Source organism: Phyllobates terribilis, unplaced genomic scaffold, assembly GCF_046119375.1.
Source record: "Phyllobates terribilis strain yellow unplaced genomic scaffold, ASM4611937v1 Scaffold_13__5_contigs__length_258822181, whole genome shotgun sequence".
Lineage (NCBI taxonomy): Eukaryota > Metazoa > Chordata > Amphibia > Anura > Dendrobatidae > Phyllobates > Phyllobates terribilis.
Window position 1 is genome coordinate 187,583,679 of NW_027362773.1, and position 18,161 is coordinate 187,601,839.

Genomic DNA, 18,161 nt, shown 5'->3' on the forward strand with positions numbered 1-18,161 from the left:
CCAGAACCTGACTCCACATCACTAATTTTGAAGGCATAAAGTGAGTACAGATAATGCAAAAGTCCACCTCGATCAGGTCTCCTAATTCAGCCCATTTTCTTGCTCAGGTAGAAGTTTCTCAGCTATACCCGTCAGTCCATTTTCCACCAGGGCATCCACAAGTCTCTGTAACGTGCCTTTCTTTCCTTCACAATCAATGAAACGTTGGAGCATCTGGTAGGCTTGTTCATATAGACCTTCGCTATGGTATTCGTAGGCCACGGTTTCTATGGCTGGGTCTTCTAAAGCTCGGCAGGTCTCCTTCAATGTTCTGCCCACCTTTTTCCAAGATGTTCCTACCGACTTGGCAAAGATCTGGTGATGTTCAGGGGTCAGGGCCCTGTCAACTGAAAGACACCTTTGGATTAGCAAAAAAAGAAAATAAAACATGAAGAAACTCAAACTTCTATTCCAAGAAACCAAAGAAACTCGTTGATGAGAATGGGACCGTTTTTATACTCTAGTGTGAGCCTACCCTTACTTTGTAAGTGGTGGTCTTATCAAACAAGATGGTCTTTTGGAGAAATTCCACTGCATTTGGCAAGCCTACAATGTTCTGTCACAAAGCTTTACTTTATTTTCTTACACCCACATTTCGCTGCCTTTGAGACTATACAGTATACACTGATGAGCCATAAAATTAAAACCTAAAATATTATCTCTGCTCCCTCCCAAAAGAGCTCTGAGAAGTCAAAGCATGGACTCCACAAGACCTCTGCATGGGCTCTGTGGTATCTGGTGCCAAGACTTTAGGAGTAGATTTTTTAAGTGGTTCATGGATCAAACTTGTTTTTCCAGAAAGGCTTGATTGGATTGACCTCTGTGGAATCTGGAAGTGTTATTGCAAATTCTGGAAACTTTTGAAAAGTCAGAAAAGTGAAGTTTTAGGTTGAGGAGGCTGAGGCACTTACCAATTGCTAAAACAGAGAAACAGAAGTACTGGGTGCTGCTCCTCTCAGAGACCAAAGATGGGCTCACTGGAAAGTCTATGAGGTGGAATTTGGTATTTGGCTATGAGTTTCTTCTCCTTTATTTGTAGACCTCAGTAGGGGTCTTATAACCTAGATGCCCACCAATGAAACCTTCTGACATATCTCTATAACATGTCAATTGGTTTCTGATAGTGGAGTTAGACACTTTGCCATGTTCGTCAAACAATTTTTTCAGAGGCCACTACAAGTAGGGTTGCCATAATGGTCTGCCTGGACCAAAGGCTTCTGAGCAGAACATTGCTCAGAGCATCACCCTGCCTCTACCAGGTTTCTATCTACCTATATGACATCCCGGTTTCTTCTCTTCCCAAGGTAAGTGATGCACACAGGCATGGCCATTCACATTATGTGAAAAAAAAAAGGAATTTTTCATCTGACAAGGCCATTTTCTTCCATTGCACCATGGTGTAGTTCTTTTGCTCATGGGCTCAATTTAGGTGCTTCAGGGTCCAACATGTGCATCTTTCTGCAGCTTCACAGCCCCATAGAGTATGATGACCCCAAAAATACCTCCCCTCCGTACAATATAATACCCCAAGAGTGAATCCCCCCACAACAATTTTCCCCTGGAGTACACCCTCACACAGTATGATGTCCCTAATGTTGCTCTACACAAATTATGAGACTCCCACAGTGACCCCCTTGCACAGTATAGAGCCCCATTTCCACCCCCCTACAGCATAATGCCCAACACAGAATAATGCCCCCTACAGCCCACCAGAGTATAATGCACCACACACAATCTCCTCTACAATATGATACTCACAGTTCCTCCACATATTTTGAAGCAAGAAGAGATGCTTTATATGTTTGACACCTTTCTTTTTCATCAAATTATGCTACGGTAGCTCTTCTACGAGAATGACCCGGACGGGTTGGCCCTTATTTCACCCATTACAGGGTTTACACATCTGCATATTAGTTATAAGACTGATCATAGACAGGACTTACTAAAGTCTTTTCCCTGGAATTTAAAGGTGCTTCCTTCCGATGATACTGATCGGAGAGTGTGAGGCGGAGATGCCAGGTTGGAGTCCTGCGGAGTCGAGGACGGAGGCGGATTGCTGTTGTCTGGAGGTGGACCCAATGAAATATTCATAAAATGTCTGTCCAGGTCTGCAAGTTCATCATCCTTCTGATAACTGGGCTAAAGTGAAAGACAAAGTGTTAGCACCACTTCATGGAAAACATGCAGGACTTCCCTTTCTCTATAGGAACTGCATTATTAACAAATAATGGAAGAGAAGAGGAAACACACTGTGACTTAGTGGGGTTTTTTTTTCCACAAGGACTACATCGGGTTGTCCACCTTTGAGGATATTTTTCTTGTCTTCTTAAATGCATGTATTTGCAGTTAAAAATCATTTTTACAATTGGGTTTCATTAAAAATTTTGCTCCGTTTTCCTGCACATTTAACTTTGATGTGGTATGTGGTCATAAATCAGCTGAGAGGAGCTCAGAAAAGAGATATAGGAGTTACAAATTCCCTGGCAGACCATCATAATGGGCTGACTGATGGATTCTCAGTTAACTCATTCTGCAGCCAGCACAGAACCTATAAAATGCAAACGATGCAAAATTTGTAATGAAACCCAATTGCAAAAATGATTTTTAGCTTAAAATACATGTATATAAGCAAAAAAAAAATATGGTTCTGATAGATGGATAACCCTTTTAACACGTGTTTAATTTTTTCAGAAATAGACTGTAAAGTTACCCTGGAAGATGAAATATAGTACAGACATTTTTCCTCTTCATCCAGTTGGGTGTCAAGCTTCTGTGCGTCCACCTTAAGCTCAAGAAAGACTTGTGTAGACTCCATTTTTAGGCATTGATTGAGTTGACTTTGTAGGTGCTGATGAACCTTCTTCTCCCTGTATCCCCAAAGAAATCTCTCGCAGGCCGACTTTCCGTAGAATTTCAGGTGAAGGATTAGTTGGGAGTCACTTTCACAAATTTTGAGGATCTCAATATAGTTTGGTGATTCTCCGGAAAATTCTGGAAATCATAAAAAGAAAAGGCTTAAAAAGGTGACCCTTAAAAGTGGTCTTTTAAGAACAAAAAAAGGGTTCTCACTCAGTGACTACAAATTATGGGAGTCTAAGTGGTTGGACCCCACATAGGTTCTGCAGGCTGTAAGACTTTTATCGCGATGAGGTCTTTATGAAAGGGATGTGGCCCACATGGTAAAGCCTAAAGACTCGCCGCCAGATAATATATGAGCCACACCCCTTTGTAAAAAGCACAAAAATTAGCGCTAAATAAAAAGCGCAGCAAAAATTGCTTCTCTAAGATGATTGCTGATGTATTTCCTCCATCTGATTGCTCCAGACCAGCAACCTGACAAAACTTCTGCTTTCATAGAAGCCATCACACTCGCTGATGAACAATTAATCAAGGGCATTTGATTAGAAGAATTTTTTTTTTAACATGTCCTGATATGATAATTTAAAGAGGGTGTACTTATTTTTTCTCATTACTGTGTACATATCACTTCCGGCTGTTGATGGGTACAGGAGTACATTACCTGAAATGACGTTCCTGAGTACATTGTACACCATGGATTTGTGCTTAACATACAGATCGGGTAGCGAGGTAGGATCCGTCTGGATGAAGAGGAAAACGCTCCCAATCCAATCACTTGGACAGGAATTCATCTTTTGGGGTCTGAAAAACAAAAAGACAATCAAAGTGAAAAATTATGGTCTCCATTATATGGTTTATATACATATATATATATATATATATATATATATATATATATATACTCCTTAAAGAGTTGAGACCCTTCCATTAATTGCGGAACTTATCTCGCAATGATCCTACATCCCTTACACCCTGTACATGACAACAATATTTCCCGCCTGGGACCTTCAAAGGCAAAGATATCTTGAAAGTTGGGGATCTCATAAACTTCTAAAAAACCTAGCACATCCCACATCCAGCCTTTCACATGAGCCCATCAAGGGGAGGTATGTGGGCATAACCTTGATCTAATAAAAATAAAAATCAGTGTTTGAGTTTTTATCATTTGTCAGTCTTGGAAGGTATAGCTTGCTGTGATTCTGTCCGTTTTCCTAAAAAGGAGTGCTTCCCTCTGCTAACCTATGAGCCATTTTCGTGACAGGTTTAGTACTTATTTTTTGTTATCCCTTTTATTCATTGTGATTGTTTATACCATATTGTTTTGTTCACATTTTGTAACATCTTTGTATATTTTTTATAAACACTGCCTACCTTTACGGATTAATTATATAAAATGTAATAGCTCTGTTCCTCTTGCTCTGTATACCACACCCGGAAGCCATACGCTACCTATAACAGGTCTCCAATCAGCCTGTATAAACGATTGGTAGTGGCAGCTAGTAATTTGTTTTGAAATTGTGAAGTTGGCATAGATCGTGCCAGGGTTTATATATATATATATATATATATATATATATATATATATATATATATATATAGTACAAACCAAAAGTTTGGACACACCTTCTCATTTAAAGATTTTCCTGTATTTTCATGACTATGAAAATTGTACATTGACACTGAAGGCATCAAAACTATGAATTAACACATGTGGAATTATATACTTAACAAAAAAGTGTGAAACAACTGAAAATATGTCTTATATTCTAGGTTCTTCAAAGTAGCCACCTTTTGCTTTGATGACTGCTTTGCACACTCTTGGCATTCTCTTGATCAGCTTCAAGAGGTAGTCACCGGAAATGGTCTTCCAACAATCTTGAAGGAGTTCCCAGAGATGCTTAGCACTTGTTGGCCCTTTTGCCTTCACTCTGCGGTCCAGCTCACCCCAAACCATCTCGATTGGGTTCAGGTCTGGTGACTGTGGAGGCCAGGTCATCTGGCGTAGCACCCCATCACTCTCCTTCTTGGTCAAATAGCCCTTACACAGCCTGGAGGTGTGTTTGGGGTCATTGTCCTGTTGAAAAATAAATGATGGTCCAACTAAACGCAAACTGGATGGAATAGCATGCCGCTGCAAGGTGCTGTGGTAGCCATGCTGGTTCAGCATGCCTTCAATTTTGAATAAATCCCCAACAGTGTCACCAGCAAAGCACCCCCACACCATCACACCTCCTCCTCCATGCTTCACGGTGGGAACCAGGCATGTAGAGTCCATCCGTTCACCTTTTCAACGTCGCACAAAGACACAGTGGCTGGAACCAAAGATCTCAAATTTGGACTCATCAGACCAAAGCACAGATTTCCACTGGTCTAATGTCCATTCCTTGTGTTCTTTAGCCCAAACAAGTCTCTTCTGCTTGTTGCCTGTCCTTAGCAGTGGTTTCCTAGCAGCTATTTTACCATGAAGGCCGGCTGCACAAAGTCTCCTCTTAACAGTTGTTGTAGAGATGTGTCTGCTGCTAGAACTCTGTGTGGCATTGACCTGGTCTGTAATCTGAGCTGCTGTTAACCTGCGATTTCTGAGGCTGGTGACTCGGATAAACTTATCCTCAGAAGCAGAGGTGACTCTTGGTCTTCCTTTCCTGGGGCGGTCCTCATGTGAGCCAGTTTCTTTGTAGCGCTTGATGGTTTTTGCAACTGCACTTGGGGACACTTTCAAAGTTTTCCCAATTTTTCGGACTGATTGAACTTCATTTCTTAAAGTAATGATGGCCACTCGTTTTTCTTGTGTGTTGGGCGACGTCAGCGGTCGCGTGACCTGTCACATGACTAAATGACGTCATGGAAGGTCCTTTTACACCATCGCGAGCCGCCGGGATTCCAGGACGCATCGCTATGGAGACCGGGGGCCATCAGAAGGTGAGTATAATGTATTTTTTTATTTTACATTCTTTTTTTTTACAGGTACTATGGTACTCGGGTCTGGAGGAGAGTCTCCTCTTCTCCAAACCCGGGTACCATCCGCTCATTGAATCGCTTAATATCCGCATGTGCACATGTAGTCATGCGGATATTAAGCGATTCAATGTAAGTCAATGGCGGCAAAAACGCCACGATTATGCAAAATAATTGGTAGTGCTGCGGATTTTTCCGCAATGATAATCCGCAGCAGAAATTTCCGCAGCATGTGCCATGGGAACATGGCAGGCCTTCTACCAAGCGTTTTTTAAGCGTTTCTGCGGCAGAATTGCTACTGCGAAAACGATAAAAAAACGCGTAGTGGGCACACAGCCTAAATTTGAATAATTAACAAAAAACACCTGGAAAAACTTCCTAAGCGTTTATAAAGGTCCCTTGGTCTGTTTCAGTAGGCTCCACAAACATGGGGAAGACTGCTGACTTGACAGATGTCCAGAAGGCAGTCATTGACACACTCTATAAGGAAGGTAAGCTACAAAAGGTCATTGCTAAAGAAGCTGGCTGTTCACAGAGTGCTGTATCCAAGTATATTAATGGAAAGTTGAGTGGAAGGAAAAAGTGTGGTAGGAAAAGGTGCAGAAGCAACCGGGGTAATCGCAGCCTTGAAAGGATTGTTAAGAAAAGGCCATTCAAAAATTTGGAGGAGATCCACAAGGAGTGGACTGCTGCTGGAGTCATTGCTTCAAGAGCCACCACACACAGACGTATCCAGGACATGGGCTACAAGTGTCGCATTCCTTGTGTCAAGCCACTCATGACCAATAGACAACGCCAGAAGCGTCTTACCTGGGCCAAGGAGAAAAAGACCTGTGGTCCAAAGTGTTATCAGATGAAAGTAAATTCTGAATTTCATTTGGAAATCAAGGTCCCAGAGTCTGGAGGAAGAGTGGAGAGGCCACAATCCAAGCTGCTTGAGGTCTAGTGTGAAGTTTCCACAATCAGTGATGGTTTGGGGAGCCATGTCATCTGCTGGTGTAGGTCCACTGTGTTTTATCAGGACCAAAGTCAGCGCAGCCATCTACCAGGAAATTTTAGAGCACTTCATGCTTCCCTCTGCCGACAAGCTTTTTGGAGATGGAAATTTCATTCTCCAGCAGGACTTGGCCCCTGTCCACACTGCCAAAAGTACCAATACCTGGTGTAAAAACAACACTATCACTGTGCTTGATTGGCCAGCAAACTCGCCTCACCTCAACCCCATAGAGAATCTATGGGGTATTGTCAAGAGGAAGATGAGAGACACCAGACCCAACAATGCAGATGAGCTGAAGGCTGCTATCAAAGCAACCTGGGCTTCCATAACACCTCAGAAGTGCCACAGGCTGATCGCCTCCATGCCACGCCGCATTGATGCAGTAATTGATGCAAAAGGAGCCCTGACCAAGTATTGAGGGCATTTACTGACCATACATTTCAGTAGGACAACATTTCGGATTTTAAAATCATTTTTCAAGCTGGTATTATAAAGTATTCTAATTTACTGAGATAATGACTTTTGTGTTTTCATTGTCTGTAAGCCATAATCATCAACATTAACAGAAATAAATACATGAAATAGATCACTCTGTTTGTAATAACTATATAATATATGAGCTTCACTTTTTGTATTGAAGAACTGAAATAAATTAAATATTTGAGGATATTCTAATTTTGCGAGAAGCACCTGTGTGTGTGTGTGTGTGTGTGTGTATATATATATTCCATGAGTTGGAATCGGAGGTGTATATACCATACACTCACTGTGAGTTCCCCAATAACCGGCCTAGAAGTGGAAGCAGCTGGGCCGCATCCATCATTCGTCACTCAATTGCGTAATTGTCCTAACAATTGGAGGCAGCGGAGTTGCGTCCCCTGACAGTGTGAATAATCCATGAGCCAAAGTGAGAACTTCCAATCAGGGGGCAACCAGCTCTGAATACAATGGGGCATCCATTTGGTAAATATGCAGTCCATTTTTGTAAGGGGTAAGGGTGTAATTTCACTTATCGCTGCTTATTTCAGAATTCAAGCCAGCCTCTTTCTCTATACATACAGTTCTTTTCATGTGTTTACACAGGACACAAATCTAGACTCTGTACCGGAGATTGTACCTAGAGATAGCGCTACATTTAAGAAAGAAGCTAAACTATTAAATAATATATGGCATTAACAAAATCACTTTTATCTGACAACCTAACTGAGAATATCAATCTCTCATGTTGACAACTTCTATATTCTGGATGGCAACATAAAAAATATAGCTCGCTCCTAACTTAAATGGACACCGAAACGTCTAGAGGGCACGTGTTCAGTATGGAGTATAATACATCCCTTCAGTAGAGCCACTGGAGGACACATACAGAAGAGGGCCCCTGTGCAAGCCCATTGCAGTCCAATAGATCATCATAATAAACCATTCCACCTGCTTTGGGGGTGGTAGTAGCCCCCTTACGTCTTGGGTCCCTGTGCAGCTACACACGTTGCCCCAATGATATGTCCTGAGTAGGGCAATGTGAATAATATCGTGGTGTATACTGAAGGTAGGGCGGCCAGGCTTGTGTATTCCGGGTGCACACTGGTTAGCGACCTTCTCCTCAATCTGCTGTCTTCAGCAAAAGGTGAAATTGCATAATCATCTTCTGCAAACTTCGAAAGCTGTTTTTTTTTTTTTTATCTTATACACTTTATACTAATGTAGGTAAAATTTGAGGAAACAGTCATCCATACAGCTGACACGGCTTTTTTAAAAGAGCGTAACATATACTTGCATTGTCCTCTCCTGACGCATACATTGAGCGTAGCAACAATCAGCTAGCAAATCCTTATTGGAAAAAAGTGCATATTGTGATATATGTATTTTTTTGGGGGTGTCCCCCCATTATAAAGCTTTGATGGCCACGCTTTTCAGTACAGTGGGAAACACTCATACACACCGCCTGGACATATACCAAAAGGACAAAGGGATATACATCATGAGCTCCGGGTGTGTATAGGCTACTTTCCATTCATTTTAGATAGTTATTGGTTGTCAGCTATTCCTCCCACCCTCCCCTTGCACATGCATTCTCAGCCTTGCCGTGCGTGCATGTGTTCTCAGTGGGGAGAGGGGAATAACTTTCTGTCAACCAAGAGTCTGATTTATGGGTTTAAAAATGCACGTACCTAAGACTGCAAATCCCATCCCAACCATGGGATTAGAAATGCACCCTCAAATCCCAAACATGGGTCTGAACCATGGCCTTAAAATGCACCTGCATTATGGCTGCAAATCCCAAGCCAATCAAGGGTCCCACCATAGGTGCAGAAATTAACATGCATTATGTCTGCAAGTTCCAGTCCAACCATGGGCATAGAAATGCACCTGCATAATGGCCTTAAATGCCACCATAACTGTGGGTCTGGAGCATGGTCTTACAACTGCACCAGCATACTGACTGCAAATCTCAGCCCAAACATGGATCTGAACCATGGGCTTAGAATTGCACTTGAATTATGACTGAAAACCTCATGCCAACCATAGGTGTAGAAATGCACCTGCATTGTGGAAACAAAAATAACTGTCCAACAATAGTTCCGACAATTATGGCCACAAATACCCATCCAATCATGGGCTTAGAAATGCACATGCATTATGGCTGCAAGTCGCAGTCTATCAATGGTCCTAACCATGGATGCCGAAATGCACCTACATGAGGGCCATAAATCCCAGCCTAACTGTAACCATCAGTCAGGAGCATGGACACCTGTATTATGGCTGAAAATCCCAGCACAATCAAGGGTACAACCAAGGGTGCCGAAACTCACCTGTATTATGGCTGAAAATTCCAGCACAATCAAGGGTACAACCATGGGTGCCGAAACGCACATGTATTATGGCTGAAAATCCCAGCACAATCAAGGGCACAACCAAGGGTGCCGAAACTCACCTGTATTATGGCTGAAAATCCCAGCATAATCAAGGGCACAACCATGGGTGCCGAAACTCACCTGTATTATGGCTGAAAATTCCAGCACAATCAAGGGTACAACCAAGGGTGCCGAAACTCACCTGTATTATGGCTGAAAATCCCAGCACAATCAAGGGTACAACCATGGGTGCAGAAATGCACATGTATTATGGCTGAAAATCCCAGCACAATCAAGGGTACAACCATGGGTGCAAACACGCACATTTATTATGGCTGAAAATCCCAGCACAATCAAGGGTACAACCATGAGTGCCGAAACTCACCTGTATTATGGATGAAAATCCCAGCACAATCAAGGGTACAACCATGGGTGCAAAAACGCACATGTATTATGGCTGAAAATCCCAGCACAATCAAGGGCACAACCATGGGTGCAGAAACGCACATTTATTATGGCTGAAAATCCCAGCACAATCAAGGGTACAACCATGAGTGCCGAAACTCACCTGTATTATGGATGAAAATCCCAGCACAATCAAGGGTACAACCATGGGTGCAAAAACGCACATTTATTATGGCTGAAAATCCCAGCACAATCAAGGGCACAACCATGGGTGCCGAAACTCACATTTATTATGGCTGAAAATCCCAGCACAATCAAGGGCACAACCATGGGTGCCGAAACTCACCTGTATTATGGCTGAAAATCCCAGCATAATCAAGGGCACAACCATGGGTGCAGAAATGCACATGTATTATGGCTGAAAATCCCAGCACAATCAAGGGTACAACCATGGGTGCAAAAACGCACATTTATTATGGCTGAAAATCCCAGCACAATCAAGGGTACAACCATGGGTGCAAAAACGCACATTTATTATGGCTGAAAATCCCAGCACAATCAAGGGTACAACCATGAGTGCCGAAACTCACCAGTATTATGGCTGAAAATCCCAGCACAATCAAGGGTACAACCATGAGTGCCGAAACTCACCAGTATTATGGCTGAAAATCCCAGCACAATCAAGGGTGCAAAAACGCACATTTATTATGGCTGAAAACCCAGCACAATCAAGGGTACAACCATGGGTGCAAAAACGCACATTTATTATGGCTGAAAATCCCAGCACAATCAAGGGTACAACCATGGGTGCAAAAACGCACATTTATTATGGCTGAAAATCCCAGCACAATCAAGGGTACAACCATGGGTGCCGAAACTCACATTTATTATGGCTGAAAATCCCAGCACAATCAAGGGTACAACCATGGGTGCAAAAACGCACATGTATTATGCCTGCACGGACACGAGCTATGAAGACAAGGTATGTAGAAGTGCATCTACATATTAGCTGCAAGTCCCAGCCTAAACATGGATCTGAACCATAGGCTTAGAAATGTACTTGCATTATGGCCGCAAATCTCAACCCAACCATGTGTCCAACCGTAGGTGCAGAAATTCACCTGCATTCTGGAAACTAAAAGATCTGCCCAACAATAGGTCCAACCACACATGCAGAAATGCACCTGCCTTATGACCACAAATCCCAGCACATCCATGGGTCCAACCATGGGCTTAGAATTGCACTGGCATTATGGCTGTAAGCAGGGCTGTGAAGTCAGTAAGCCAAACCTCTGACTCCTCAATTTCCATGACACCGACTCCAACTTTGTGTTACGATCTGCAACATGTACTAAGGAAAGATAGGGGAAAACTGTCCCTACAGTAAGACTAAGTTGAATCCCTACGATGTAGCGGGCTGACTGTTCCTAGTGAACAGACCTGCCTTAGTCCTCGGCTAGTCTGAACGAAGACCTATAGAATTAAGGGAGGGGTCCCTAAAAGGACTAAGGACTGGGACAAAAATGGGACACCTCCTAAACAGAGAAGTTGTTGCAGAACACAAAGACAAACAGACAAAAAAGTACTAGAGGTCCCAGAAGGACCAAACGAACTGACAGATAAAGGCACAGAAGCACCTGGCTAGAGAATCAGTCGAACACTGAAGTCCAGCACAGCCACAAGGGCGGAGCAGGAATATAAAGGCAGATGGTCACATGACCGCAAAACAGAAGATGGAAAAAAACAAACAGGAGGGTTCTAACACTTCTACTCTGACTCCACGACTCCGACTCCCTCATACACGGCTCATGTTTAAGAGATAAATTTACTGTAGCACAGATTCATCTCAGCTAAAAGTCTAGACCCTTAGATCAGGAATAGGACAGATATTTATAGGACATTTCATAACGTTCCCAAATTCATATGGAAAAATATTCCCCACAAACTGCATTGAACTACTCTACCCAATTTATTATATATTTTGGAAGTCGGAGTTGGTCTATTTTATACCGATTCCGACTCCACCAAAATGGGCTCCAACTCTGACTCCACGACCCTCGCCGTAAGTCCCATGGCCTAACCATGGGCGTAGAAATGCATCTGCAAAATGGCCACAAATCGCAGCCTAACCGAAGGTCTGAACCACGGGGTTAGAAATGCACCTGTATTATGGCTGCAAGCCCATCCATGGACACCAGTATTACTTTTTTTGTAAAATTTGCAGATCTCAGCTTTTCACTGACCCTGAATTTCACATATCTACCCTGAGCTAGCTTCTCTTCCTCCCCTCTCTCCCTTTTCCCCCACTTAAGTCATATTTGTGAACCACCTTCTTAGCCAAGGAGTGAACCAGTTTTTGCAATGGAATTGTTTGTTGGTGAAGAATGAAAAACTTGTGGCTCTAGATGATCAGGTTTCTTCAGGCTCGCTTCTCTACCGCAGAACGCTGTCTATAAGTAGAAGACGGTAAATTACGAGTTAAAGTTTGCAGTGCGCCATCACACAAGGAAGTCTCTCCGTTAAATACCTAGAATCAGCCTGTGTCATCTCACGACCTAAATTACCTAGTATTTACCTTGTATTCGAAACCACAGCTACTATTCACCACCACTACTACACCGGACATGTTTGCTTAACAACATCATACATTAGATAACAACATATGTGCATGGCGTGGTAAATATGGCAGGGGGTATTCAAAGCAAAAACAAGTCCATCATGTAGAAGAGTATTTCTGTGTCACTCATCAATCAGTTCTTGTTACTTGCCGCCAATGGAGGACAAGCCGGGTGATCAGTGTCAATGTATGATTCTCAAAGGGCCCTCAAAGTAAGCAATACCAATGTCTACCATGTCTGGATCTAAGATATCTCTTCAAAGGAAGACCATGCCAAGCCATGAAAAACAGTCCAGGACCGTATCTCCAAAGTTCATGGACATCAGAACTTCAGATGATATTGAGAGAGAAAGATCAGCCAATCGGAATTTCAATACTTGATTGTTTTTGTTTTCATGGTACAAAAGTGGCTATAAGAAGTGTTACGCAGCGGATTTCTTCTCTCTCTCGGCTTAAAACACATAAGCCACCGGTTCACTTATAAGATTCGAGAGAGATAGTTGTCTTCTGAACGGAAGTTCAACTAGCAGCTATCTCATCTGTATGGCCAACTTAAAGGGGCTCTATCACTTGTCATAAATGTGTATTTTTTTAAACAGGTGTAAATGCCTCTGTTCTGCTGAATCCGGCGCTGTTTTTCTTTTGTTCCTGTGCCTTTCCATTCTTGAGATATGACCCCCTCTTCTCTGTATATAAAGCTAGTAATTTCTCAAAGTGGGTGTGGTTACTGTGAAGACTACCACAGAGAAGAGTTCAAGACCACGCCCCCTTCTGATAAAAAAGACTAGATTTATATACAGGGAAGAGAGGACCATATCTCCTGAACAGAGAGGTGCAGGAAAAAAAGAAAAACTACGCTGGATTCAGGAGAATAGCGGCATTTATACCTGATTAAAAAAATTACACATTTGTAACAATTGTTACACATTTTTTTGTTACAAGTGACAGTGTCATATTTATTGACTGCTAGATTACTATCTTCTAAATCTAAGACATAACTGTAAGCTTAGCCTTAATGGGGTATTCCCATCTCCAAGATCCTATCCAAATATGTAGTAGGTGTAATAATAATAATACTAGCAAATACCTCCTAATAGAAATGTAATATAGTTTTTCTGATTAACTATGTTGCTTACCCTATGTGCAGGGCATTGCAGTAGCTTAGGTATCCATGGTTAGAACCACTAACAATTAACTAACTGTCACTAAATGAGAGGTCATAACCATGGATACGTAAGCTACTGCAATGCCCTGCACATGGGATAAGTGACATAGCTAATCAGAAGAACTATATTACATTTCTGTTAAGAGGTATTTGCTAGCATTATTATTATTATTACATCTACTAATATTGGCATAGGATCTTGGAGATGGGAATTCCCCTGTAGCTTAAGGCATATACTGTATGTATTGTGACATATGATATCTTACGGGAAGACACACCTGCACTCAGGGAGTGGTTGTGCTTCTGGGAATTCTCCTAATCAGTTGTAATGGGAGGATCTGCAACGGAGGAAATGAATGTCTATGCAAGGAGTGCCGGTCGTATATACAGTAGTAGGTTTAAAATTTGCCATACAGAAGAGATGGCTGTCTCTCCTGACTATTCCATGTGTTTTCAACACGGAGAGAGGACAAAGCTGACGCCAGGCTTCTCTTTGGGTGGCTCAGTGGTTAGCACTGTATCTTTGCAGTGCTGGGGTCCTGGGTTCAAATCCCAGCATAGACAACATCTGCAAGGAGTTTGTATGTTCTCCCAGTGTTTGCGTGGATTTCCTCCGGATTTTCCAGTTTCCTCCCACGCTCCAAAGACATACTGATAGGGAATGTAGATTGTGAGCCCCGATGGGGACAGTGATGATGATATCTGTAAAGCTCTGAATTAATGGCACTATATAAGTGACTAAACAAACAAAAAGATTCCCAATCCTTCTCTCCTCCGACAGATGAGTCGGGAGGCCCCTTTAAATTATTACGGTCCCTTCACTGCCGCATCTCATTCACATCGCAGATTATCAAAATATCACCCACGTGCACCTGAGGAATCGCCAGCCTTATCATTGACGTTTCGCCCACATCGACGTCACCTCTGGAGCCAATGATTTGCTGGAACCTTGATTATAGTAAATATTTTTTTTAACTTCATGAAACATTTGGCCTTTTTCAATTGCATTATCTACACAATGAACTATTAAGTCTGCACAACTATTCTGCAAACATGAAATTCCTGTAAAATGACTCAGGTTAATACTCAAAAGAACACGAGGTGCAGAAAATAAAGTGCAATGTCATGGTACAAATACCCAACAACAGTGCAAGTACCCGAAGGTAAAAGGAAAAGGAGCAACTCCTTAGAAACACAAACAAATGCACAAAAAGAATAAATAATTATGTACATTTTATGCTAAATTCTAGTCTGTTCCAAACTGTCAACAATACCCATAAGTGTTCCTATTAAAGAGATTGTATGGGGTTAGAAAAACATGGCTTCATCTCAAAACAGCATCACACTTGTCGACAGGCTGTATTGCATCTCAGCCACAAGATGCAATGCCAGACACAACCTGTGGACAAGGGTGGTGCTGTTTTCAAAAGAAAGTTTGTTTTTCCAGTCCTGTGCAACCCCTTTAAAAAGCTTTTTTATTTCTAATACTAAATGCAGGAAAAATGAGTCTTGGCATTTTCTTCTTCGGTATTGGGGGACAATCTTCTACAAAGTCATAACACTACTTGCTGACAGGTTCCTTTTACGCTCTAAGGGCTCATTCACACGTCCATTTTTTGTATACGAGTGCCATCTGTGTTCTTCACAGAAAAGTCTCGTACCTATAATAGTGAATGGGGTCATTCGCATGTCCATGAATGACGCCAAGTGGTCCGTGCAAAATTGAGAAGACATGTTCAATTTTGATCCGGGTGTCAGATTAAAATCGGCAATACAAGTCTATGAGTCAATGAAAAATATCAGACAGCACTCGGGTGCCATCCGTGTGTTGTCCAATTTTCACAGACTGATAAGTAAGAGAAGATGGGAAAAGTTTTTTTATGTAAAAGAAAAACTGATGAAACTGGAACCAAACTATGCTAAAACTCTGATAAGGCTCTGACAAAACTGTGATAAAGCTCTCATACAACTTTGATAAAGCTCTTAAAAAGCTATGATAACACGCTGATAAAACTCTGACAACGCTGTGATAAAACTCTGATAAAATTCTGATAACGCTCTGATAAAGCTCCGATAAAGCTCTGATAACGCGCTGATAAAGCTTTGATAAAGCTCCGATAACGTGCTGATAAAGCTTTGATAAAGCTCTGATAAAGAGCCAATAAAGCTCTGATAAAGCTCTGATAAAGCTCCAATAAAGTTTTGATAAAGCTCCGATAAAGCTCTGATAAAACTTTGATAAAGCTTTGACAAGGTTCCGATAAAGCTCTGATAAAGCTTTGATAAAGCTCTGATAAAGCTCAGATAAAGCTCTGATAAAGCTCCAATAAAGTTTTGATAAAGCTCCGACAAAGCTCCAATAAAGTTTTGATAAAGCTCCGATAAAGCTCTGATGAAGCTCCAATAAAGTTTTGATAAAGCTCAGATTAAGCTCTGATAAAACTTTGATAAAGCTCTGACAAGGTTCCGATAAAGCTCTGATAAAGCTCCGATAAAGATCCAATAAAGTTTTGATAAAGCTCCGACAAAGCTCCGATAAAGCTCTGATGAAGCTCCGATAAAGTTTTGATAAAGCTCCGATAAATCTCCGATAAAGCTCTGATAAAGCTCCGATAAAGCTCTGATAAAGTTTTGATAAATCTCCGATAAAACGCTGACTGAAATCACTGATGAAACTCAGGTAGTTTTTCTAGTTCGTGAAAAAACTAACGTGTGAATGAGGCCTTATGCTGAAAATATAAAGTGATGATGGAGAATTTAGACGGGAATATCTAATGTTTTGTTGTGGCAGATATAAGCAGCTGTCTGACAACTCCCCTGTGTTTATCCAGCTTTGTGCTTCAGCCTCTGCTGCCGCTGGTTCAGGGCCGGAGAGTTTCGGTCTGGTCCTCCCTTGCACCCCTGACAATGTGACCTGTGAGCACCGGCTGTCACACATATAATAACACTTACGCCAGGTCCTGCCCTGCCCAGATTCCTGGTGCAGGTCTCCATACTTGGTGCTGAGCATGGCTCCTCACACATGAATGGCCGGTCAGGGTGACATTATGGTCCCTGTAGTCTATGCCTCTAGTGCAGGTGAACACGTTACGTCTTCAGGTCCGGGGTTTCGTCTCGTCTATCGTACTAAGACGTAAACGCTGCAAGCACCACCTAACGAGAGCGCCCCCCCCTGGTCAGCGTCCTGACCCCGCCACCATTACAGCCCTTGACACAATGACCAAACTTCCATTATTTACCTCTCTTCCCAAATCCAGCAGAATGTCAGCTCTTCCGAAATCTGGTGCAGCTCACACCCCGGGCCTGTGACACCGCGGCTTCTGCACACCCACTTAACACTTCAGCTGCCAAAGAGAACAGGAAACTGCATCAAGAACAAGAAATCCGAAACTGAAAACAGCCCTTAATGTGCTGACTGATGAGAGCGACCCACAGCGCCCCCGACTGTTACATATCGGTACTGGTGGATGGGATTGCAACACAAGAGCACACTGACACCGGCACTGACACCGACACTGCACTTCCTGTTTGTGCTTCTTTCATGTGAGTTGCTACATTTTGCAACTAGAAAAAAAGTAACAGTAAAATAAACATGTCTGTGTCCTCCTGTGCAGTGGTGGCACCTGTAGGGCTCCGTTCACATGATACATTTGTAACAGATCCCTAAGGGGGAAAAAAAACATCAAAAAAAAAGTTTTACAAAGTTTCACCAAACTTTTTACAAGATGGGTCTCAGTTCTTAAAAACGGATCCGTTGAACCGATGACGTAATAGATGATTGGTTATTTTTATCCTTCTCACCAGGTGCATAAAATGATATGAAGCTGTCATCGGCCCGTCCATGCACTGTGCTCCGATCTCAGGCCGATTTATACGGCTGTCTGTGTGCGCACTTTCCCTGCACATTCAGCTTTGGTTTGTTGAGAGGAGCTCAGAAAAAAGAGAGATAAAGAGTCAAAAACAGAATAAGCTCACTGACAGATTCTCAGTTAACTCCTCCTGCAGCCAGCAATGGACATTACAACACAAGAAGCTATAAAAGGCAAATGCATATTTTTTTTAATAAAACCCAATTGCAAAAATAATTGTTAGCCCAAAATACATGTATTTAAATACGAAACATGTCCCCAAAAGTGACCAATTCAGTTTTACTCCCATTCTATGCTTGTGATGGATGTGAAACTTTGGCTATGCATCATCACCCATAGACCATCAAATCCAGACAGACCAGAACAGGAAGGTGTGAATGATACACTAAAAAGTCTTTCCTGC

General features: G+C 42.2%; 1 protein-coding gene across 1 annotated transcript; it reads right to left on the reverse strand.

Moving 5' to 3' along the window:
• Positions 1-24: 24 nt before the first annotated feature.
• On the reverse strand, positions 25-17,351 carry TRADD (TNFRSF1A associated via death domain). Its single transcript, XM_073659098.1, has 5 exons — positions 17,129-17,351; positions 3,560-3,699; positions 2,750-3,030; positions 1,983-2,178; positions 25-386 (listed from the first exon to the last, which is right to left on the reverse strand). Exons 2-5 carry the CDS (start codon positions 3,687-3,689, stop codon positions 82-84), a joined length of 912 nt encoding a protein of 303 aa, XP_073515199.1. The 5' UTR covers positions 3,690-3,699; positions 17,129-17,351; the 3' UTR covers positions 25-81.
• Positions 17,352-18,161: the final 810 nt, after the last annotated feature.

Excerpts from the sequence above, each read along its gene's own strand:
- TRADD (XM_073659098.1), bottom strand. The coding sequence starts at position 3,689 with ATGAATTCCTGTCCAAGTGATTGGATTGGGAGCGTTTTCCTCTTCATC. Across the intron at positions 2,179-2,749 it reads ACTATATTTCATCTTCCAGG|CCCAGTTATCAGAAGGATGA; the intron begins GTAACTTTACAG and ends CTTTCACTTTAG. Across the intron at positions 387-1,982 it reads ATTCCAGGGAAAAGACTTTA|TTGACAGGGCCCTGACCCCT; the intron begins GTAAGTCCTGTC and ends GGTGTCTTTCAG.